Source organism: Schistocerca gregaria, chromosome 1, assembly GCF_023897955.1.
Source record: "Schistocerca gregaria isolate iqSchGreg1 chromosome 1, iqSchGreg1.2, whole genome shotgun sequence".
NCBI lineage: Eukaryota > Metazoa > Arthropoda > Insecta > Orthoptera > Acrididae > Schistocerca > Schistocerca gregaria.
This window is the reverse complement of record NC_064920.1, coordinates 467839131-467865469: the sequence shown is the minus strand read 5'-3', so window position 1 is coordinate 467865469 and position 26339 is coordinate 467839131. Positions and strand designations below refer to the sequence as shown.

General features: G+C 43.5%; 1 protein-coding gene across 1 annotated transcript in view; it reads right to left on the bottom strand.

Annotated features, from left to right (window-relative positions):
• LOC126354706 (ionotropic receptor 93a) overlaps positions 1-26339 on the bottom strand; it is a 328580-nt gene that overhangs the window by 263641 nt on the left and 38600 nt on the right. The window contains exon 2 of the mRNA XM_050004573.1: positions 6420-6512. Coding sequence (XP_049860530.1) covers positions 6420-6512 — 93 coding nt within the window. The remainder of the gene's footprint in view (positions 1-6419; positions 6513-26339) is intronic.

Here is a 26339-nt window from a genome sequence, read left to right as displayed (position 1 = left end):
TACACGATTATATCACGACGCTACTAATGTGTGACACAATTTACATTGTACTTTTGCGGTGTATCTGTTTTATATCTGCACAGTTTTTCTGAATTCTTCTGGAAAGGAAAACATGTTTTAGTAGTAACTTTGTGGTATAGCTACAATGAGACAGCCTTTTCTGTAGCACAACAATACGTTACAGTACAGTACTTACTTCATCACAGCAATAAGCGTAGTAACTACGATATCTATACGCAAAGCATTTTACTTTTGTTTATCATGAGGTAAGTACATTGACTTCTGTAGAACTTAGCTTTCGGAGGACGATAACTATGACACTTCCACAGAGATTATCTTACAACACGACGCACAGTTTAGCGCTACAGTACGCGTATTTGAGTGATTAATTTTGTACTTAAAACATTTATTTTTAAAGATATTTGAAGTACAATGATACAAAGGTTTTCCGTGATACATTTCATTCCATTGCTGTAATCTGCAACACCTGGGGATATAATTACATTAATCCTCAGGGGGGTACACGCTTACTTTGTGTACCATGTGTATGGCAAGCACAAGGAGCCCTAGCTAATATGGTATTTGCTTATACAACTTTACACATCGGTACCATATTTCTCTTACAGAGTATTACACAGCTATCTGATCATTTAACTGAGAGAGACAAACATTTATTTTACTACATCAGTGATAGATGTTTACGTAATTACACCGTTCGATAACTTCAAACTTATGAAATTGTATTTTGTCTGTAGTTTGTGAAATGTTATGTTCAAATTTTTTCGGAACTATTGTGATACTATGAGAGCTTTGAATGATGTGTTTGGTATGGGATCATGATTGTTAAAGTACGTTTGAGGCAGATGACACTTTTGACATGAGCAGAGAATTTTTTTACGTTTTGAAATTATTGGAGGAAGCTACGACGATTTTGAGAGTTGACTGAGGTGTTACGATGTTATTATTACGATGACTATGTGTATTATGCTGTTGTGGTATGTTTATGGTCAATAAGCTGATGCTATATGAGTTATTTGATTATGCTATGTACCTGTTATGATGAAATATTGAAGAAGTGTCGACGAATAAGGTAAGGAATAAAGAGTAGTGGTTAGGGACTCTGGTTTCTGAAAAAGGATGTTGGAAACCGAGAATCGTACTTTAAGAGTTATTAAATGTGTGTAAATACGTGAATGTATCACTATGCTGACGAAAATTTTTTTGGAGACTATTATATTTAAATCATTTTATTTCTACAGATCTGTAACGCAAATTCTTGACCTGTGAATTTTTTTATATGAGACTGCCATTGTAGCGGAAACTGGTGTCGTAAATATTTCGATAAGACAGTTAAGTGACCACCTGCATGTAATGCGTCGTGGGCACCCAGCTGCGCGACAACAACCTGACAAAAGAAAGCCATTAGTGTGTGCCTGTCAGAGGCACAGGTGGAGAGAAAAAAAAGAGGCCATTATCCTCGCTATTGACATTCCTTTGTAGAAAGCATCGGAAAAACGACACGCTCATTACTTGGAAAGATACTTTCTCACATCTGCACACCTGATAATGACAAGCGTCTTTCTATGAGAGTTGAGAGAAATGTCACATGACTATTGAATGATATTTTTATGCTTTGCCTTTCATAGTTGCTTGTTTCATTTGATATCTGTTTTCCAGCTGTGTTACAGCATTGGTTTTATAAAATAAAATTAAATGCATTTGCTAACGTGAAAACTTTCTGTCAACAGATATGTTAAATAATGATCCACATTCTTAAAAAAAAAAAAAAAGGAGCACTTGGAAAGGAAAGAACAATAGGAAGGGACTAGTAACAGTAACTGCATATATAATTTTCTTTTCCAGTACTTGGTAATTTTTTTTAGAATTAGTTTTTGTAGTGCGCCACTTTAATTTCATAGACATTAAGATGTGAATATACATTTCCCTTATCTGCATTGTTGTCTTTAGTGTACTATTTTTTTCTGCTTGTGGGTTTGTCATGTTTAGGTATAAGTTATTACATTTATTGCTGCTTGCTTTGCTTACTTGCATTTTTTTTGTCATTGCTGTTTGTATTAATTGTTTTGTGCTGCTGCATTGCCTCATCCCTTAGTTTAGCATCTGAGCTCAGTAGATTTAAGTTACCTTAAGAGGGGGTAGACTATATAAGAGAATGAGTTGCGATGAATTGGAAGGAATGCACTGAGAAGCTATAAGAAAATGGTTTGGCCAAAAAAGTATTTTGAAAGAGGATAGGAACAAAAAAAAAGTTGGGTTTAGGGACAATAGGTTTAGGTAGGATTTTCTTGGAAATAAATGATGAGGTAAGATGATGGGAAATAAATAATAAGGTAAGAAATATGTGAATATATAAATACAGAAAGCATGCTTGGATAGGATTTTTGTTTTGGCTGGAGCAAATGTTGAAATAAGAGGGATGATCTATGGAATAAAGTTTTGGGTTGGACTGCAGTACCAAATGTTACCCTGAAAACAAACCCTGTCCTTTCCTTTTGTGTTATCCCACTATGTGTTTGTGTACCCTTGTGTATTTATTTTCTTCCTGTCTCTGTGTACTGTTTCATAGAATTTTTTCTCTTCTAACACTAAGCTACATTCACTATGATGAGGAATACTGTTATCCTCAAATATAATTTGCATTAATAACATGTTATTTACTTCATAAAGATGTTTACACATTATTTATTCTGTTTTGTTCTAATGCTCATGTGTCAAGTTGATGTTTCAAAAGTTATTCTTATCTTTTACGTATGTACTTATGTTGAAATTTTTGTAACACTGATGTATTTGCTATTTCGATTCTTTTGTAAAGCTTTTACTACTACAAATGTTATCTGTATTGTTATGTTCTTTAATGAAATATTTTGTACCTTTGTTATTGTATTCTTATGTTATAAAATTGTAATTGACACCAGTTCATCAAATTAAGTAACTTGTAAATTACATTTCACTGCACACGTTTCTGTTGGTCATAGTATATGGACAATATGTGAGAAGTAGGGACTGATAGTGTTTGCACGTGTGTTAATAATTCAGTAAGGGACTGGATAACAGCATTGCTGGTTGTAAGAACATTTCAAAAACAATTTTTGTGAGTGCACAAGTGGTGGTTATGGACTTACTATATTATCCGCAAGACTCTTCAATGGTGATTGTGCGCCTGCACAGTCAAACAGATGGCTGCTGGCCATCTCTACATGGACTACAGTGGGTCTACACCTTTGATGACCCACCAATACCATTATTTCTACAAGGACTGCAGTGGGTCTGCACCTCTGGTGGCCCACCAATACCGTAATCTCTACCAGGACTACAATGGGTCTACTCTGTGACGACCTACCTACCAATATTCTTTAAAACTTCGACTGACTCTGCTGTGGGTTTGCTCTGTTGTGGCCCATTACCTGTCTGCATGTCAAGAGTCAGCACTGTCTTTCCGTTGGAAGGACAACACTACTTCTTCAAGACTGCATGGAAATCCACTACTTCCGTTTGCATTTTCTTTTACTACTCAGACTTTGAGAAAAACACTGCAATTTTACTTTGATGAATGATCAGGACTGTCTTTATGGACTGTGAGAAAATTTTAGCTTTTGACCAACATTGTATCGATAAGTGTGTGGATTTCATTTCTTTGTTATTGTAATTATGAAAAATTTTATCAAATCATTATTGGCCAGTGCCCAAAACAATTTGTAAAATTTTTTGTGAGGAGCATGGGGGCTATGTAAGTGGGCTGTTTAGGTTTTTTTTATTGGTAACACCACATAGCGCACTGTATGAAAAATCACTGGCTGTGCTGTGTGCAGTCAGTGGCTGGTTGGCATTGTTGTAATACTCGCCATTATAGTGCTGGGCGGCTGGATGTTAACAGCGCATAGCGTTGCGCAATTGGAGGTGAGCCGCCAGCAGTGGTGGACGTGGGGAGAGAGATGGCGGAGTTTTGAAATTTGTAAGAATTGGTGTCATGAACTGCTATATATATTATGACTATTAAGGTAAATACATTGTTTGTTCTCTATTAAAATCTTTCATTTGCTAACTGTGCCTATCAGTAGTTAGTGACTTCCGTAGTTTGAATCTTTTAGTTAGCTGGCAGCAGTGGCGCTCGCTGTATTGCAGTAGTTCGAGTAACGAAGATTTTTGTGAGGTAAGTGATTTGTGAAACATATAGATTAATGTTAGTCAGGGCCATTCTCTTGTAGGGGTTACTGAAAGTCAGATTGCGTTGCGCAAAAAAAAAAAAAATATTCTGTGTCAGTTTAAGCACAGTCGTGTACAATTGTTCTAAGGGGACGTTTCAACCTGCGACCGTAGCGGTCACGCGGTTCCGGACTGAAGCGCCTAGAATCGCATGGCCACACCTGCCGGCACATAATGAGGTATCTCGAACAGAAGTACATCCTCTATGTCAATCAGCATGGATTCCGAAAATATTGATCATATGGAACCCAATTCCTACTTTTCCCTCATGACATACTTGAAAGCTTTGGAGGAAGACAGACAGACAGATGCACTATTTCCTGATTTCCGTGAAGCACTTGACTCACTATCGCACCTACACTTATTGTCAAAATTACAATCATATGGGGTACCAAGTGAATTTTGTGACTGAATTGAGGACTTTTTGGTAGGGAGCACGCAGCACGTTGTCTTGAGTGAAGAGTCATCGATAGATCTAGAAGTAACTTCGGGTGTGTCCCAGGGATGTTTGTTGGGGCCTTTTCTGTTCATGTTGTACATTAATGACCTTGCAGATAATGCAGTTATCTATAATGAAGTACTTTCTGAAAACAGTTGCATAAATATTCAGTCAGATTTTTTAAGATTTCAAAGAGTGGTGCAAAGATTGGCAACTTTCTTTAAATGTTCCGAAATGTAAAATTGCGGTCTTTCCAACATGAAGAAACGTATTGTCCTGTGACTATAATATCAATGGCCACATGGAACGGAATAGAATGATCACAGAGGCTTAGTCGTGGATAAACCAGGTGGTACACTTCAGTTTATTGGTAGGATACTGGGGGAGTGCAATCAACAAAGGAGATTGCTTACAAATCACTCGTGCGACTCGTCCTAGAATATTGCTCAACTGTGTGGGACATGTACCATTTACGACTGTCAGAAGATATTGATCGCATACAGAATAGTCAGAGGTTTGTTTGACTCTTGCGAGAGTGTCACAGAGATGCTGAAGAAACTGAAGTGGTAGAATCTTGAAGATAGACGTAAACTATCCCAAGAACCTTTTTAAATACAGTATCCAGAACTGGCTTTAAATGAAGACTCGTGGAATGTACTACAACCCCTATGTATGACTCATATAGGGACTGTGAGGATAAAATTAAAATAATTACAGCACACACACACAGCCGCGCAGGATTAGCCGAGCGGTCTAAGGCTCTGCAGTCGCGGACTGTGCGGCTGGTCCCAGCGGGGGTTCGAGTCCTCCCGCGGGCATGGGCGTGTGTGTTTGTCCTTAGGGTAATTTAGGTTAAGTAGTGCGTAAGATTAGGGACTGATGACCTTAGCAGTTAAGTCCCATAAGATTTCACACAAATTTGAACGTTTTTTGAACAGCACACACAGAGGCACTCAAACAATCATTCTTCCCGCGCTCCATACCTGAACAGAACGGGAATGAATCCTAAAAACTGATCAGTGGGGTGTACCCTCTACCATGCAGTTCTTGGCGTAGAGTGTAGACGTAAATGTAGACGTAGATGTCCTCTGGTTGGTAAAACTAATTGTTTACCTTGGTTAAAGAGTATCCATTCCTGATAAAAAAAAAAGTTTCTGATGTCAGTTTCGAATGGGGGAACTACAGAAGTAGCAGACAAATGAAAACCACGCAGCGCTAGAGCGCTAGTGTTCAGAAGATAATGGCATCAGATTTTTTTTCCAAGGTGTCTGACAAGGAAATCCTGTCTTTGAGATTTCTGATCAAATTGTAAGATGAGTACTGTTTCGAAACCTTGGAATGGGGTTATATACCTCAGAAGTTAAGTCCCATAGTGCTCAGAGCCATTTGAACCATTTTTTTCAAGAATGTCACAGAATGGTCCATTCTCCCCATATAACTAGACAAAGAATGTTTTGTGCTTCTTGTTTATTTTTATTAGCATTTCAAATGTAAGTTTCCCTACATACAAGACGTTTTTAAGATTGGCAATCGCAAAAGAAGATGGATGCACCAAGGGACATCTATCTGAATCGCCTACCATGTCAGTTTCATGTAACATATGAAAAACATATGACTGCTTTCCAGGTGGCTTCAAGAATAGTTTATCTTTTGCATACAGATAGCTGCAGTTTTATTATCTTCCTAGCTAATATATGTGTAAGATTTGGAACAATAAGTAACTTGATGACTGATCAATACTTGTAATTACACTCACCTGTGATTGCCATGTGTAGAGTATCAGTCCTGAGAATGTCGTGCAGTTCCCACGTAGCAGCACATGTGGCAATGCTCAACACTGCGATCACATCTGCAACAAGTTGTCAGGAGTGAGTCCTACATTTCACAGTATTATATTGTATGGAACTGCGATCTAGAAACGACAGAGAGGCTTCATCCCCGCCGTAGCCCTCAGTGGTACACAATCCCACAACAGGCTACAGCGGTCCACTCACCTCACCGACGCCCCACACCGAACCTGGGGTTATACATATCACAGCAGATAAATACTCTGGGCGTGTTTATGAGTTGCATCCTACATGGCTACAAAAAATGACAGCGACGCATCAGCGGAAGACTATGTGTGGTATATAGAGTATAAGACGTCCCTGGATCTAAGATGACCCCTTTTTTCTGAGATGTCCTTGGAGAAATTTTGATTATTAAAAGTATTCAAACTAATCTAAGTTCCAAACTGGTTTTTGATATTGAGCTGTGGTAAAAATTGCTGTTTTGAAGAGCGCGCCGCAGCACGTAGTGTGATACAGTCGCCCTCCGTTTCTGGCGGTGGCGCCGCTGTGGCAATCGCATCTTTGGTATCTCCCTCTGGTGGGAAAGGTTGCCTGTTCACGTGCTTTCAAGGGGCGCTATGAGCTCTCCAAAGTCAGTCTGCGTCAGTCTCTCGTCCCCAACTTGCTAGTCTGTCTCTCGTCCGCATTTATTAGGCAATTAGTGTCTGCCTGTCGTTCGGAGTGCTAGTATGTCTGTCGTTCAGACCAACCTTTAAACCCGGCAAAATGAGAGCTTTTCCACTCCGCCAGTAAGAGAACTCAGCGAGTGGTCGCCCGGGTGGGGTTTAGTTCCTGCATCTGAGTCTGCGCGTTAGGCCGCCAGTCTGCTCGAGTTTGCGCAGGCAATGGTCATTGGCGGTTGGATCTATTGGTTGGTCGGTCGCGCACTGAGACACAAGATAACTTGTCCGTCTTGAGCGTCGGCGCATGTGAGGTCGCCACGTGAGTCCAGTAGGCCGCGCCGTATAGCGACGGGTAGTGGCTTAGCGGTCGACACGAGAGCAACAGGAATCAACCCACGACATCGATCTGGCCGGTGCGAGCTGCGGCGCCATGAGACGAGAGATCGGCGCGCCTTCCTGCGTCCGTTGAAGCGGCTGGCAGCGGACGGTTCGGGAGAGCGACTTGGGGTGCTGCGCCAGGTCTTCTCAAGAAGTCACAGTTTATTAGAAGTTTAGTAATTGGTGATATGTTGTTTCATTTACTCTTGTTAAATTCTACTCGTTTACTTGGTGAGGTTACCAGCCATTTTGCTTTGGGGTCGTCCCACCATTCATCTCCGTTTGCCCACCTGTGGGAAGATGGTTGTTTTTAAATTGGGTGGTCCGTTTTTCCCTTGTGGTGTAGGGGCGTGTTAGAGCAACCTGCGGTTCGGGTTGTTCGGTAATCTCCCTATCAATCTACTGTACGTTAGTAGCTGCCTCTGTCATGTTCGTCGGATTTGGTGTGTTAACGAATTTATTGCTTGGAGTGTAACGGCCTAATTCCTGAAATATGTTTTGATCTTGTCTATCATCTTGAGAGGTGGTATCTGCGTACTGTGGAGCATCTTCACTTCTTTGGCCAACCTTGAAGAATTTCATACAAGATTGCATTTCATGGGCTTTTATTTTAATGATCATTTTAATATATAAAGTAGCCACCCTTTCACTGTAAGACTTTTCTTAGAAGTTAAAATCAAGTTGCACCTTCGGTGGTAAAGTTAATATTTTAATTTTTAGTGTTTTGTACCATTTCCATCCCTCCTATAGGGGTGCACAGTTGTGTGCTTGTGTAAATTGTTAAAACTTTTAGTTTAAAGTAATCTGGTGTGTTGCAGATTTGCACCAGTGTAGTCTTTTAGAGGCTGTTGTGAGTGGTCGTAACTACAGCTGTGTCAAAAGGGAGCGGCAAGGTTCTCTGCCCGAAGCTCATACAGTCAAAACTTGTTTCTTTCTGCCTCTGAATAAATTGTAACTTGATATTTAGAAGGTGCTTTCTGATTATAATTTTAAATCTGTTTCTTTTAAAAATGCTTTTGTGCTCTATTAAAGTGAATAAAATTCCCATTTGTTAAAAGGAATTTGGTTATGACTTCATCAGTTACTCCCTGCCAACTACTTCCATGCTTACATAGTGTGATTAAATGTGTTAATGTTCTTGATGAATCCCTAGTGAATACAATAAATTCTTAAGAATATTCTTTGAAAATAAATTACAGTTCAGATAACAAATATCTTAAGATCTGCCCAAAAAGCTAATATTATGCCTCTACTAAACTTAGGCCATTTATTGTCAGTCCACATTTTGGTAGTACAAAGAGAAATAAAATAAACAAAAAAGAAACGGTTTATCGGATTTTTATCTGCACAATCTTTTCATACTCACTAAGGTACATTTAATGATCGTCTCTGATACCATCATCTTCATTTGTAAGCGTGCTACCATCCCTTCCTTCCTGGCATTTGTCCCATATTATGTCAGCTTGTGATCCACCAATTGTAGCGGATATTTAAAACTTTTTCAGTTCTTTTATTACATAGGGACACTGCCAGAAAAAAGTGCAACACCCGCAAGGTCCATGTTCGGTGGCATCAGAGTACAATATAAACATACTTAATTTTTTTGGGGTTGTAGTGTTAGTGGTTCATTTGTCACACTCATCGGCGATCAGACAACCCCCAGTTTTCACTCTTCAGGCAGTTTAGAGATGAACAGTGTTGGCAACATTCATCCTGGGGCACAACCACACCCCCACAGATGAGTACATCCTCCCGCTGAACATTTTCAGTCATTTGAATGGCTAGACGGACGTATCTACAATTTGGCGCACATGTTTGGGACAGTGTATCGGTGGTGTGTCGTTGCTTTCATCAGTGCCTGTGGAATATTTCCACATCTATAGATAAGGTTCTCGATGTCTGCACAGATCACACGCACATCATGATCGACGCATCCTGTGAGCAGCAGGTACTGATCAAATATTATCCAATGACAACATCTGGACACATAATGTGCCTTATGCGTCATCTAGGAACATCGAGAACCAACTGCGTGCAGCAGGATTAAGATCCTACTTGCACCACACTTGTTAACAAAACGACCTTGTCGTTTACGATGTTGCATTTTTTCCAACAGAAAATATTCACATGAGATTCTGCTCCATTAACTCAGTTTGAATACTGAGCGTTTTTAAACTTACTCGCGGGAGTGAGGGAATGGTCTTCTTCAAACAGCCACTCACTGTAATACATGAAATGAGTTAGCACTTGTGAATACAGACAACCATCAGATGTATAATGGAACGGCGACAGTGAAAGTTTGTGCCTGACCGTGACCTAAACCTGGATACGTACACGGCTCACGGAGAGACCCAAACTTCCACATGTCATCGATCATGAGTCACAGCATGCACTCGTAACTCCCGTACAGGGCAAGGACATTTTTAACTATAAGTCGCTGCATGCATGCATGTCCGAAGGAACACTGCATCACACTTATTAATAACACAGGCACTGCAATACTGCACTTACTGTAAGTCTGTCGTAGGTGAGTCTTCAAACTTACTTGAAATTGTGAAGTCATGCCACTAGGAATTATTGGCAGGTTTGTGTTGTTCTTTGATACTAGATCCTTTATGCGGGTGAGATGTCTCCTGAAGGAATTTAGTTCTAACACTTTTCCTCGTTTTAAGCAAAGAGCCTGGTTATCTATTCGAAACAACCTTCAGTCAATCTAGTATCAGGTCATTTGTCATCCACCTCTTTTCTTGACATCTATAGACCTCCTGCAGATAGTTTGCCTTTTGGTATGGTTTTGGTGCGAAGAACCACATTTGAGGGCAGCTCCTTTTCATCTGTCAACACATCTGGCCTTACAGAATTCATTGCGAGAATATCTTATAAGAATGCTTTTAATGCCCTTCATGTCGACAATATAATTTGACAGCATTTCAAAATAAACATACCACTTACCGGGTTTGACCTTCTTGCTAAGCAAGAACTTGTGCCGTTTTCTCGGGTTGATTACATGGTACAGATACGCAAGTAGCTTTTCGTCGAACGCTGCGGGAAATGGCTGGGCTACCATCGTTCTCGGACGTAACGTAAGCTCCGCCCTCGTCATTATCATAAGGCGCTAGCCAGTACCTGCTTTGAATTCTGCGACGCATGCAATTGGAAAAAATCTTCTTTACCCCCAACGCCTTCATTCGGATACTTTCTCGAGTAATCTGGAAGCCTCCAAGACGTTTCACTGGCATGTACTGAACCAACTACTACGCCACTTCCTGAAACCTTCCCTGCTCTGGTCCCCTGAAAGTCCAGCGTTTATTCTTCATCTGATGCCACCTACGAACATTCGCTTCTGTGACATCAGATTTTCTTCCTGCTGCACAGTTGTTTGTGGAATCTGGTACAAGAATCAACATAAACTTAAAATTATCGTCCTATTGTCTGTATGAACGAACTGTGAATCGTAAATCCACGGTTCTCAACAGTTATTGCTTCGATCTGCATCCGTTACCGGATTGTTGCAGTTTGCTTTTCTTGAGGACCTAACAATCTAATCAAACTGACCAACAATAAACTGTCCTCTCGGCACCTCACTGCTGGATCGGCAGAGATCGTATCACTTCGGGTTACATCTACATAGATACTCTTCCAGCCACTGTACGCTGCGTGGCGAAGGGTACTCTGTCATTTCCTTTCCTGTTCCACTCACAAGTAGAGCGATGGAATAACGACTATCTACACTCCTGGAAATTGAAATAAGAACACCGTGAATTCATTGTCCCAGGAAGGGGAAACTTTATTGACACATTCCTGGGGTCAGATACATCACATGATCACACTGACAGAACCACAGGCACATAGACACAGGCAACAGAGCATGCACAATGTCGGCACTAGTACAGTCTATATCCACCTTTAGCAGCAATGCAGGCTGCTATTCTCCCATGGAGACGATCGTAGAGATGCTGGATGTAGTCCTGTGGAACGGCTTGCCATGCCATTTCCACCTGGCGCCTCAGTTGGACCAGCGTTCGTGCTGGACGTGCAGACCACGTGAGACGACGCTTAATACAGTCCCCAACATGCTCAATGGGGGACAGATCCGGAGATCTTTCTGGCCAGGGTAGTTGACTTACACCTTCTAGAGCACGTTGGGTGGCACGGGATACATGCGGACGTGCGTTGTCCTGTTGGAACAGCAAGTTCCCTTGCCGGTCTAGGAATGGTAGAACGATGGGTTCGATGACGATTTGGATGTACCGTGCACTATTCAGTGTCCCCTCGACGATCACCAGAGGTGTACGGCCAGTGTAGGAGATTGCTCCGCACACCATGATGCCGGGTGTTGGCCCTGTGTGCCTCGGTCGTATGCAGTCCTGATTGTGGCGCTCACCTGCACGGCGCCAAACACGCATACGACCATCATTGGCACCAAGGCAGAAGCGACTCTCATCGCTGAAGACGACACGTCTCCATTCGTCCCTCCATTCACGCCTGTCGCGACACCACTGGAGGCGGGCTGCACGATGTTGGGGCGTGAGCGGAAGACGGCCTAACGGTGTGCGGGACCGTAGCCCAGCTTCATGGAGACGGTTGCGAATGGTCCTCGCCGATACCCCAGGAGCAACAGTGTCCCTAATTTGCTGGGAAGTGGCGGTGCGGTCCCCTACGGCACTGCGTAGGATCCTACGGTCTTGGCGTGCGTCGCTGCGGTCCGGTCCCAGGTCGACGGGCACGTGCACCTTCCGCCGACCACTGGCGACAACATCGATGTACTGTGGAGACCTCACGCCCCACGTGTTGAGCAATTCGGCGGTACGTCCACCCGGCCTCCCGCATGCCCACTATACACCCTCGCTCAAAGTCCGTCAACTGCACATACGGTTCACGTCCACGCTGTCGTGGCATGCTACCAATGTTAAAGACTGCGATGGAGCTCCGTATGCCACGGCAAACTGGCTGACACTTACGGCGGCGGTGCACAAATGCTGCGCAGCTAGCGCCATTCGACGGCCAACACCGCGGTTCCTGGTGTGTGCGCTGTGCCGTGCGTGTGATCATTGCTTGTACAGCCCTCTCGCAGTGTCCGGAGCAAGTATGGTGGGTCTGACACACCGGTGTCAATGTGTTCTTTTTTCCATTTCCAGGAGTGTATATGCTTCTGTATGAGCCCTAATTTCTTGTATCTTATCTTCGTGGTCCATACGCGCAATATATGATGGACGTTGTGATGCACCTTTTGCATTTCTTGCTTATACGTTTTCGTTTTCTTTAAAGTCAAAGAGAAAAGGTGAAGCGGTAGCCCAGCGTAGAGCCTGCGCCTACCGTCATGTATTTTTGATTTTCAAATGTTAAACATAAGATGTTTTTCCTGTTCCTCGATAAGAGGAAGGACTCGCTCTCTTCTAATGAACAAAGGTAGACGCACGTTATTTTAGGGCATAATCTGAGGTATCCATTTTGGTTATATGTGAATAAGTCAAGATTCTGTATTTTTTATGTACGTCAAAGAAAAGAATATAGTATTATTTTACTAGCTGAAAGATTGTTTGAGTCACTATTCCAAGTATTACTGTAAAAAGAAGATCTGAAGCCCACCTGTGTACTTCAGAGTATTCACGATGATCCGATTAACGTAACATGGACACGGTCAAGATTTTGTAGGTGGAAACGGCGATCGGACGTAGTATTATTAATTGGTAAGCACAAATCTACAGCAAGAAAAGGACTATTTCGTCTATGCTGAACTAATATGAATCCATTTACAGGCACAGCCCAGCTTATTGTGCTTGTCCGAGGGCCGAAAAATTAATCTTGTTTTATATTTTTCATTACATTATAAAGTGGTAGAATCGTTCGACAGTCAGTTTCAGATGCCGATTCCCTAAATTTTCTCAACAGTGTTTCTCGAAAAGAAAACAGTGCATTCAACATATGTCGCCAGCCTTTAAACTCGACAGTGCGGCGGAGCAGTAGCAGCTTTGGCCCCCTTCTTGTTTAATTTGCTCTGCTGCTTTCCCTGAGTTCTGATCTTACACATATACATTAGACTTAATTTGTCCCAAGTAGAAATTGATGCTCTCGTTGAGTATTTGTCTATCTGCAAAGTCAGTTCAAACCCAACTATAACTGGATTAAGAAAAGTAGATGTTCATAAAAAGCAAGGTGTGCAGGATGCATCCCTGTGGGCGGCAGCAAGACGAAATTTGTTGTCCGCTCGCCGATCGCCTCCCTATATCCATCCTATAATTATAGCATATCGCTCTGCCAAGGTACTGTAGGCAGCTCAGAAGAAGGCCTGCTGGGAGAGGGGCATGGTATGGGGAAACAGGCCTTCGCCTCGCTCGCTCATTTCCGCCCTGCAACTGACAGTGCTCAGCGGGACTGGGCGATTGACAGCTGCTGCCCTACAGGTAGACTGTGAAGGTCCTATGCACTTCAAAGTCGATACATCTGTCATTATTTGTCGTAAACTTATCGATGTCCTTCATTGCACAGTGTATATTACATTAATGCAATTATCACTGGTTTAGCTGAGTCCAGCATTCTGGAGTGATCACTGCTGCTTTCAATGCTTTCAGTAGTAGTGATTGTTATTGGTTGGCACGAGTGCTGAGTGTGGCTGTCGAAGTAGTGGTAGATGAGTAATACAGTTTAGATGATAGGCGTCGTGGCGTTGCTCGGACGTAATTGCTAATTTCCTTTAGGTGTATGCGTAATTACTCGTATCGTATTCTGTTCGCATTAAGGTTTCACTGCGAAACGATTAATGTCGTATCGTGGCATGTGGAGTAGTGCTAATACCGAGTGTTTTTAAAAGTGTTTCAACTGTCTGGGACCACGCGCCGCGGAATTTGAATCCCCGCCAGACATTATGGACGTTGAAGACCACTAGAGGCCTCTGCACCATCGCGCCGTAAGCTGTGGCGGCACGCACCTCCTGGCCCGCATTTAGAGTGAGGGCGCCACAGTGGAACACACGGTTGCAGCGGCCAATAGCGGCGTCCCTCATAGAGTACTTAAGCCCCTGACTGTCGCTCAGCCTATTCTGGCCACACATGCTGTCTGGACCCATCCACCATCCTCCACAGCTATAAATCCCTCATCCGCCCTGCTACACCCACCCTGCCTAGATCTCCGCTCCCCTCCTACCTTTTACAAATCGCTTCAAATCCTCGAACGCCATGCTCTCCGCCTCGCCTAACACATCCATCTCCCCTCGCCCACGCGGATTCTGTATGACCTTATTCTGTTCCCCCACCTCCTCCTTTTTTCGAACGGATACGGATCCTCTACACCTCCCGTGAACTAGATACCCCTCACCCGCTTGTCTCTCCCATCCTCTCCCACCCCTGTCCGCTGCCACACCTGTATTTCCATGTCCCACCTGCTCCCCATCTCTCCACTCTCCTTACCCTCTCCCAAGGCGGCTTCCACCAGCTCGCCCTCCCTGATGATGCCCTCCTCCCCTCCATCTACCCCTCCTATCAACTTTGATCCTCCTCTCCCACTTCCTGTGTTTTTTCCTCAGGTCACCCTCTCTCCCTTCTCTCCCTCCTCCATTCCTCCCCCCTCCTCCCCCACCTCCCCTGGGCTTCCCCTACCCCCCCCATACCTTCACTCCTCCCCCCATCTCCTCTGCCATTGGCATCTCCACATTTCACTCTCCCTCCTCCCCTCAACTTTTTCCCCTCTTGGCAGGTCCCCGGACTCGCACACGTTAAGTGGACATTCGCGCGCCGTAGATCATCGCCATCAGTTTTGTATATGTGCCATCGTGTTTATGCTTTAGTGTTTTCGCCGCCCACGCTCCATCGTTCACGTGTCATCTCCATCATCAGTGTCCATGTTCAGTGCTAACAGTTTCTTTGGTTTGATTCGCGTGTGAACGGCTTTGTGATTTTTCGTTACTGTGTCTACTGTTTTTCGTCCCCCAATTATGTTATGTTTATTCTGTGTCTCCATCGTTTTTTCTCTTGTAACACCTGTAGCTGAAGAGCACCGTACTGTGCTACTGCCAGCCCACCTTATGTAAGGTGTGAAATAACAATAAAAGAATAAAGCGCAGCCTGCCAGTCTGTACTGCGTACGTCTCAGCACATATCGCCTCGCCTTAGACAGCGTATTTACTTTCGTGTTTTGTTTACGAGTGGACCTGGTTTTCTTGACTCTGTTGTTTCATTCTTGTTGTTGTCGTAAGGTCCTTCGTTGGTCGTGTCCGTCCTCTCCATTTGTGTTGTTCGCGGGCCGCTCCGTGGGTCCTGCCGCGTTTTCCGTAACTTCAATCCCGCTACTGTTCTGGTCGTCGTTACAAAAAAATGAGTAATGATTTCAGTAATAAGTTGTTAACAGTTTGTGATAGCCTACAATCTTTTTCTTAATCAAACCTGTTATTGTCCACTTCATCATACTATCAGTAAATGAAATAAATATGTCATTAACTTCTTTCGATGGAGAGAGTCAGCATCGTCGTAATACAGCACATCTAAAGGCCATATTATAACTTTGTCTACTTTGCTGTGACGTGTTTCGTTGTTCAACGTGCAGTCACTTCAGTTGTCTTTCATTAAGGCGTGGAGCGAAGAAAGGGGTTTGACTCAATGTTCGGTGAATAGGTATTAAAAGAGATTACTTTCCCTGCTTCTGCAATATTATCAGCGTGCAAGAACAGACGGATGATTCATAGTGAGGGTAGGGAAAAAATTTGGAATAATATAAAATAATGTGATCATGAAGCTATGGTACGAAATTTTAAGTATTTTGCGAAACAAAATTGTCTAGAAGCGGTCACTTGTCCTGGTGCATCTGTAAGAACTATTACAAAAATTCGAAAAGACGGTATTGCTGTTGGTGAATAATACGTCAGCACTCCTCGTAAAAAGTACCAGACATTTGAACAATATGAGTTTCATTAACTAACTAACTAACTGCGATAATTTCGACAGGGACGCGATACGAACACTATAAGACTTTCCTACTTTGTGGAGGAGAGAGTGCCTCTTGTGACAAATCTCCTCACAGCATTCAGGAAAAGAACATGTTTACAATAATGCGTTGAGCGTCTTGTATCAAATGGTTCAAATGCCTCTGAGCACTATGGGACTTAACTTCTAAGCTCGACAGTCCCCTAGAACTTAGAACTACTTAAACCTAACTAACCTAAGGACATCACACACATCCATGCCCGAGGCAGGATTCGAACCTGCGACCGTAGCGGTCGCGCGGTTCCAGACTGTAGCGCCTTTAACCGTTTGGCCACCCCGGCCGGCCGTCTATTATCACAGTGGGATAAATATATTAACAATTACGGCGATTATTTTTCAAATAATAAACAATTTACTTACTTTTTGCCACCTGACTCGTTTTCATTTTACTTTCCTTTATACTCCCATATGAAAGAATTCATGAACCACTGAGAACACCTTGTGCAAACGAAAATGACGAAGTCTCTGAAATCTTGCCCTAGAAAACAAGAAAACATGTAAAGATATGCAGAGTGGCAAAGCAGGGCGTAATGATGGTCTGACGACTGAAATTCTTAAGCTCCCCGGAGAAGAAACAGAAAAAAAATCTGCTTAAAGTCTTTACTGTTTGTATTAAAAAACGCACAGTCCTAGCCTCCTAGAACAAAACAAAGATTATCCTTCGAAACAAAAGGGAAGTGTTCAGCACATTAATACACTCCTGGAAATTGAAATAAGAACACCGTGAATTCATTGTCCCAGGAAGGGGAAACTTTATTGACACATTCCTGGGGTCAGATACATCACATGATCACACTGACAGAACCACAGGCACATAGACACAGGCAACAGAGCATGCACAATGTCGGCACTAGTACAGTGTATATCCACCTTTCGTAGCAATGCAGGCTGCTATTCTCCCATGGAGACGATCGTAGAGATGCTGGATGTAGTCCTGTGGAACGGCTTGCCATGCCATTTCCACCTGGCGCCTCAGTTGGACCAGCGTTCGTGCTGGATGTGCAGACCGCGTGAGACAACGCTTCATCCAGTCCCAAACACGCTCAATGGGGGACAGATCCGGAGATCTTGCTGGCCAGGGTAGTTGACTTACACCTTCTAGAGCACGTTGGGTGGCACGGGATACATGTGGACGTGCATTGTCCTGTTGGAACAGCAAGTTCCCTTGCCGGTCTAGGAATGGTAGAACGATGGGTTCGATGACGGTTTGGATGTACCGTGCACTATTCAGTGTCCCCTCGACGATCACCAGAGGTGTACGGCAGTGTAGGAGATCGCTCCCCACACCATGATGCCGGGTGTTGGCCCTGTGTGCCTCGGTCGTATGCAGTCCTGATTGTGGCGCTCACCTGCATGGCGCCAAACACGCATACGACCATCATTGGCACCAAGGCAGAAGCAACTCTCATCGCTGAAGACGACACGTCTCCATTCGTCCCTCCATTCACGCCTGTCGCGACACCACTGGAGGCGGGCTGCACGATGTTGGGGCGTGAGCGGAAGACGGCCTAACGGTGTACGGGACCGTAGCCCAGCTTCATGGAGACGGTTGCGAATGGTCCTCGCCGATACCCCAGGAGCAACAGTGTCCCTAATTTGCTGGGAAGTGACGGTGCGGTCCCCTACGGCACTGTGTAGGATCCTACGGTCTTGGCGTGCATCCGTGCGTCGCTGCGGTCCGGTCCCAGGTCGACGGGCACGTGCACCTTCCGCCGACCACTTGCGACAACATCGATGTACTGTGGAGACCTCACGCCCCACGTGTTGAGCAATTCGGCGGTACGTCCACCCGCCCTCCCGCATGCCCACTATACGCCCTCGCTCAAAGTCCGTCAACTGCACATACGGTTCACGTCCATGGTGTCGCGGCATGCTACCAGTGTTAAAAACTGCGATGGAGCTCCGTATGCCACGGCAAATTGGCTGACACTGACGGCGGCGGTGCACAAATGCTGCGCAGCTAGCGCAATTCGACGGCCAACACCGCGGTTCCTGGTGTGTCCGCTGTGCCGTGCGTGTGATCATTGCTTGTACAGCCCTCTCGCAGTGTCCGGAGCAAGTATGGTGGGTCTGACACACCGGTGTCAATGTGTTCTTTTTTCCATTTCCAAATTGGCTGACACTGACGGCGGCGGTGCACAAATGCTGCGCAGCTAGCGCAATTCGACGGCCAACACCGCGGTTCCTGGTGTGTCCGCTGTGCCGTGCGTGTGATCATTGCTTGTACAGCCCTCTCGCAGTGTCCGGAGCAAGTATGGTGGGTCTGACACACCGGTGTCAATGTGTTCTTTTTTCCATTTCCAGGAGTGTATTTACCGACCTATCAATTTACCAGTTATATACAACGTTTTCACTAAGTCTTAACAAATCGCATCAATGCTTTTGTGGAAAATGCACAACCCATAGAACAAGCTCGATTCCACAGTGGTTATATACACTGTGCATGAAGTAATTAGTCGAATAAATGAATATGAAAAGTTACTTTGCCCTTAAAGATTTTCAAAAGAATTTTGTCTTAGTCAAACTGCAGTTAAACAGGCACTGACAGAATAAGTACTAGAAACAAGGTGCATAAACATATAATGTAACATCTATTATAACTAGATGGCTTCCGTCAGCATAGGAAAACACATGAAGGAATTTTCCATTGGGAGATGAGTGAAGAAGGGTACCCTATATCCACGAAATTATTTATAGTAGTCCTTAGACAGCTACGTCTAAAATTATTTGGAAAAAAAAAGGGAATTGCAATAAAGGGGCAAAAACTCATTAACTTGAGTTTTCAGAGGATTTAGTAGTCCTAGTCAACAATACGAAAGAACTGCAAACTTCTATATAGAACTAATCAGTCGGTTGCCTGGCCTTAGGATAAAGCTTTCCGAAGCAAATACCATGCAAACAAAGTGGGTAGTTACAAGACAAATAATACTGAGCACAACTTTCTAAAACTACTAACGAATATGTTTATCTGGGACAGTTAACCGACATGCAAGGAGATTCAAAATCTGAAATTTTTCACTAAAGTAAGTTTGGTTGGAGGATTTATAGAGAAACTGAAACCGTTTTTAAAATGTAACATAGCACCAATCTTAGAAATGATGCTTTCTAACAGTGTGTGATTCTCGAACTAACGTATGCCTCCGAAACTTGGATTTTAAATAAAACTTTCAAAAGAAAATTTCGAGCAGCTCAGAAAGCTATGGAAGGCTTTCTTAAGTCTCAGTTGGAAACATGGGAAAAGAAGTGCAATAGCAGGAGTTCAGGATGTTGTAGAAAGGGTAAAGGCTCTAAAATGGAAACATGTAGGACATCGACGGAATACGCACAAAATCTGTACTAGAGTGGAGTCCCAGAGATGTCGAAGGCCACATGGCAGACCACCCGACTGCTGGGATAAAAACTGAAGGAACTCTCGGGCTTCAACTGGCTGGCGAGAGCAGGAAAGAGAGAGGCGTGAAGGCACCGACAGAAATTGTATTCGCTAGTTTAAGATTAAAGAGGCAGAACCTCGTAAAGATTGAATTAACTAAACAACAATTAAATACTGCTGGAACTCGAAACACCGTCCATTAGCTTCATAACAGGAGCGCTGTTGTTCCTCCGTAGCAAGGGACGGCTGCAGGTTGTCATTTCGGCAGGGACGAAACATTTTCCGCATAGACGTGATTTAGAAATTTTGAGGACATTTATCTTCTCATCATTTTCTGCTATTGGCCTCTACAATGTTCTTTTAGTACCTGGTTAATGTTACGCACTCACATTTACTCACTCACTCCGTTGGCTCTCTTAGGACGTGATGGTGTGCCGCTCTCCCTTTTTGTCTCCTGTTCTTCCTGTCTTGCCCCGCTTCCTTCCCTTAGTGATACACGATAACCTGAAGTCTTGCCACGTGTTTTTTGGTTGTCCTGCGAGTCTTGAGCGTTCCATCTTCCTGACGGACTAGTTTGTAGGGGTCCTTTCTGACAACATGGCCTGCCCATTGCAAACGTCTAGCTTTGGTAATGTTCACTACCAAGGGTTTGTCAGATAGCTTAGCTAGTTCTTTATTGGCTCTCCAAACCCATCTTTGTGTTGTTTGGTCATAAAAAAAATGGTTGAAATGGCTCTGAGCACTATGGGACTCAACTGCTGTGGTCATCAGTCCCCTAGAACTTAGAACTACTTAAACCTAACTAACCTAAGGACCTTACACACATCCATGCCTGAGGCAGGATTCGAACCTGCGACCGTAGCAGTCGCACGGTTCCGGACTGCGCGCCTAGAACCGCGAGACCACCGCGACCGGCTGTTTGGTCATACATCGGCCCAAAAATTTTCTGTGTGCTTCATTTATAAGACTGAGAGTTTCTGCTATTCTCTTTTATTCATGCTTGATATTTAACTCCATATAGCAGTATTATCCTGATAACTGTGTTGTACGTTTCAGCTTGGTTTTTCTGTTCAGGCGTTTGGTGTATAGAAATGATTGGAGGGATAAGTAAATATTTTTTACATTCGATAGTATAATCTGGTATCGACATGTCTTCAATTAATATCATTTATACTTACGCCAAGGTATTTGAAGCTTTGAGTTTTCTGAAAACGTAGTTTTCTACTTGGAATTCGTCACGTTGTTTTGTAGTCATTTTTTGCCTTTGTATGGCACGTACTCTTTTCTTTATTAATTTTTATACCAATTTTTACGGTGGTTTCTTGTCTCTTGAACAGAGTTTCAGTTTCACCACTGTCATTTCCTATTAAAACTACGTCATCTACATAGGCTTGTATACTCGGTTGGTTATCCGTATTCTTTCCGATTGTTGTTTTGGAGGGCTACCTGTGATGTTTCCAGTTGATGCTTGTTTGGTTTCACTAACTTTCTTCAGGACTAGATTGAAGCTAAATGGGGACAGCGCATCACCTCCCTTAACTGCAGCTTTTTTTCTCAAAACAGTCCAAAAATGAGCCACAGTATGTTATACTGTTTACCGCCTTCTCCATAAACGTTTTAACCTGGCTGATGATCCTCTTAAGAATTCCGTATTCTGTCATATCGTTTCGCTGTGCACTCAATTATAGGCCCTCTGATAGTCAAGGAAGGCAACGGCCTTGCCGTAGTGCGTACATCGGTTCCCGTCAAATCACCGAAGTTCGCCAATGTCGGGCATGGTCGGTACTTGGATGGGTCACCATCCAGGCCGCTATGCGCTGTTACCATTTTTCGGGGTGCACTCAGCCTCGTGATGCCAACTGAAGAGCTACTCGACCGAGTAGTAGCGGCTTCGGTCAAGAATACCATCATAACGACCGGGAGAGTGGTGAGCTGACCACACGCCCCACCTTTCTGCATCCTGATCTGAGGATGATACGGCGGTCGGATGGTCCCGATGGGTAATTGTGGCCTGAAGACGGAGAGCTTTTTTTGATAGTCAATGAAGTAATGGATATTCTTCTTCTGCTCGCAGACATTTTCATTGATGATCTTCTACATCTATTCTCCGCAAGCCACTTTGCGGCGGAAGGTACTTTGTATACTACTGTCAGTTCCCCCTTTCCCGTTATAGTCGCATATGGTTCGTGGGAAGAGCAATTGCCTGTAAGCCTCCGTCTACCTTCCGATCTCTCTAATTTTATCTTCGTGGTCTTTTCACGGGATATAAGTAGCACGAAGCAATACATTGGTTTTCTCATCTAGGAACGTACAATCTCACCATTTTAGCAGTAGACACACCTATCTTGCAGCATCTGCCCCTGAAACTGGCCGAGCATCTCCATGACACTTGTGTTTTTATAATAAATGTTACACCTAGAGCACATTTTTGGTTCTTCCCTTTCCCTCTGTAACACGTTACGTAAAGAAATACATCACTGTTGATACTAGTTTCAACTAGTTCTTATTCTTGCGATTCACTTCATTGTAATCAGCAGGCTCAGTAACTTAGTAGGACCGTACACTCTACCTAGTCATTTAACTGGCCTCATAGACATCATCCTACAGGAGGTCTTACCTGAACTTCTGGGTGATGTTCCTCTAACTGTCCGTGGGCGAATGTGGTCCCAGCAAAATGGCGCCCCAGCTCACTTCAGTCGAAACGTCAGGAAGCACCTGGACGCTGTCTATGGCCAGTAGTGGATAGGACGGGGCGGTACAGTTCCCTGATCACCGCGTTCTCCCGATTTAACCTACTTCGATTTTTTTCTCTCGGGGTCATATGAAAAGCTTGGTGTACAAGACTTCCGTCACATCTGAAGAAGATCTAGCTGCCTGCGTGTCTGTTGCTCCTGGGCACGTGATCGAAATTCCTGACGCCTTTTCTGATGTGCGCCGATCCATGCGCCGTCGCTGTGAATCGTGTATCGGTATTGGTGGCCGCTCTTTCGAGCACCTTGTAAGCGTATTGTCATATCGCTGGCTTAGTTGGGGAATATCTTTACGGGCAGCCGCGTCTGTAGAGAGTCGAGCGCGGGACTCGGAACTGTGAGGTTGTGTAGTGTGTAGCTCTGTATGTGACAGGCATTGTTGGCATGGAAATTGAAATGTTGCTTCAAGTGCTATTACAGTAAAGTGATAAAATAAGTAAATGATTCAGAGTTACGCGCACGCCCGTACAACTGAGAACTGAATAATTAACTCTACAGTCAGTGTTATATCATTACAAGTGTCATGGAGGACTGGTACCAAAAGCAATCTGTGTATGCCTGATGAGCGTAAGAATTTTCGTGCGCTCATTCGGCTTCCACGTCATCAACAATCACCCGCGTCGTGTCGCTTACGCGTACGCTCGTCTGAGTGATATTGTCGACTGGGTATCATACAGTAATCGGGAAAAACTTATGATTTAGAAGCAAAATGAAGTATTTAACAGTCTATACCAAGGTAGAATGTCTGAGAGAGGGCGTGACCAGGACTTAAAGAAGTTTTTTTTAGACTATTGTGAAAGGAACTCATATTTAGGTGAACCAATGACGACAAAAGCAACTGTGTCTCTGATCATAAGTAAACAACCAACTGGAATTCAGGATACATTGCTAGCCATCCCTAAAGATGACGTAGAGGCAATGAAATTAGTCTCAGGACAATTAAACCCGTTGTATGAGCCACAAGGAACAGGAGGAGGAGAAGATGATAGAAGAGTATCAGGGAACAATGAACCCAATACAGATACCTACTCAAACCATGACAATAGACATAGTGGACGACATTGGAAAAATAATAATAACATGAGACATTATGGTGGTTTCCGGGGCCATGGTGGGAACAGAGAACACCATGGCAGCTACGGATATCAGAACACAAGGCACGATGCATCAGATGACCAGGTGCGAAACTGGAAACAGCAGATGGAAAGCTTATACAGGGTGTTACAAAAAGGTACGGCCAAACTTTCAGGAAACATTCCTCACACACAAAGAAAGAAAATATGTTTTGTGGACATGTGTCCGGAAACGCTAACTTTCCATGCTAGAGCTCATTTTATTACTTCTCTTCAAATCACATTAATCATGGAATGGAAACACACAGCAACAGAACGTACCAGCGTGACTTCAAACACTTTGTTACAGGAAATGTTCAAAACGTCCTCTGTTAGCGAGGATACATGCATCCACCCTCCGTCGCATGGAATCCCTCATGCGTTGATGCAGCCCTGGAGGATGACGTATTGTATCACAGCCACCCACAATACGAGCACGAAGAGTCTCTACATTTGGTACCGGGGTTGCGAAGACAAGAACTTTCAAATGCCCCCATAAATGAAAGTTAAGAGAGTTGACGTCAGGAGAGCGTGGAGGCCATGGAATTGCTCTGCCTCTCCCAATCCATTGGTCACTGAATCTGTTGTCGAGAAGCGTAGAAACACTCCGACTGAAATGTGCAGGAGCTCCATCGTGCATGAACCACATGTTGTGTCGAACTTGTAAAGGCACATGTTGCAGCAGCACAGGTAGAGTATCCCGTATGAAATCGTGATAACGTGCTCCATTGAGCGTAGGTGGAAAAACATGGGGCCCAATCAAGACCTCACCAACAATGCCTGCCCAAACTGTAGAGCAATGAGTCGCATGTCAACACAAGCACCGAAGTCAACATTACCTTCCTTCAATTGGGCCAACTGGCGGTGAATCGAGGAAGTACAGTACATACTAACGAAACTAAAATGTGCTCTAACATAGAAATTAAGCGTTTCTGGACACATGTCCACATAACATCTTTTCTTTATTTATGTGTGAGGAATGTTTCCTGAAAGTTTGGCTGTACCTTTTTGTAACATCCGGTATAACATATTTTGAGGGTGCAATCAACAGCATACCTCATGCCACGTAGGTAAACACCATGTGGAAACCATTAAACCATACCATACTGAGCAAGATTAATGACTGATTGTTCTATGTGACGTGTGGGAACTGTACACATGTCAGGTGCTTTTGTCCTTAAGTACCGACATTAATTTCTGATTACTATGAGGTTTCATGAGGACACTCTAATCGAGGGAGATTTAACTAGGATGTTTTACTGTCACATGCATTTTTTTCTTTCTTTTCGCTTCCTATGTGTTTAACCTAGATTATATGTATTACATTTCTTCTTGTCCACACAGTGATATGGTTCGAGTGTTTACTAGTGTCTAGTGTATATAGGTAGAGTTATCCAAAAGTTTTTCTAAGAGTTTCTTACTACTCCTGCTTAATGATTGCTATTATTTTTTGTACCTTTCACTTAATAACTAAATTTAACTCAGTGGACGTCCATATAATTTTCTTCTTAATAGCCTACGTGTTTATTATGTCATATAGAACATCGTAAAGTCTACTGTAGTAGTAACAGAATAAGGATTAGTTGAATATGCATTGCTAGGGCACCACTGAGAGCGCCATTAACCCGTTTCATGCACGCCAATGGACGGATTACCGCGAGGCGAGAGTGGCGAGCTGACGACTATACGGCACATCTGCCAGTCGGCGCAGCATCGTTGCTACAGTCACTCCCCACCCCTTTCAATGCAAAGAACGCTCCCTTGTGATGCAGTGCTCTGAGTAGTGAAATAATATTTTTTCCTGGATTTTGACAGCCTAGCGCTGATGGAGGTTCTTCAGTTTTTGCCTAATAGTGTCACCAGTGATATTGTCTACCAAGAGTAGCAGTGAACACGTGTGTTTTTCTACTATTTTTTATCTCTTTCTTTCAGACACCTGTCTGTCATATCTACCCTACTGTATTTGTAAACTTTTCTATTTCAGGGACTTCATATTTTTTCTGTCTTATTGTATTATCTCCTTGTTTTTCCACTCTATTGTAACTGTGTTTTGCTATACAGGTTGCACTGTAGGTAGGGTTCTTTTATTATGTAAAATTTTGCATATTTGACAACAGTTCTTTATGTTTCCATGATTATGTGTAACTAATGTCTGGTCCACAGTGTGGCAATGGTATATGTCAGTGGGATGGGGCAGTATACCCCGCCCCCTCCCATCACATCATATCCTTAAATCTCTTCAGGAGGGAATTATATACATTTCGATATTCTCTTCGACAATTCAAAATCTTTTTCATGCGGGAATGTAAGCGTATTGTCATATCGCTGGCTTAGTTGGGGAGTATCTTTGCGGGCAGTTGTATCTGTAGAGAGTCGAGCGTGGGACACAGAAGTGTTATGTTGTGTAGTGAGTAGCTCTGCATATGAGAGGTATTGTTAGTATGGAATGTGAAGTGTTGCTACAAGTGCTATTACAGTAAAGTGATAAAATAACCAAATGATTCAGAGGAAAGTGCGTCAAAAAGCAATTTAAAAATGAGCAGTGCTGCTGATAACGTATTTGTGTATCCTCTCGATGCGTGTCGTACCATACTGTATAAATCTCCGCACCGTGTTCGGTCTCCCAGACTGAACTGATG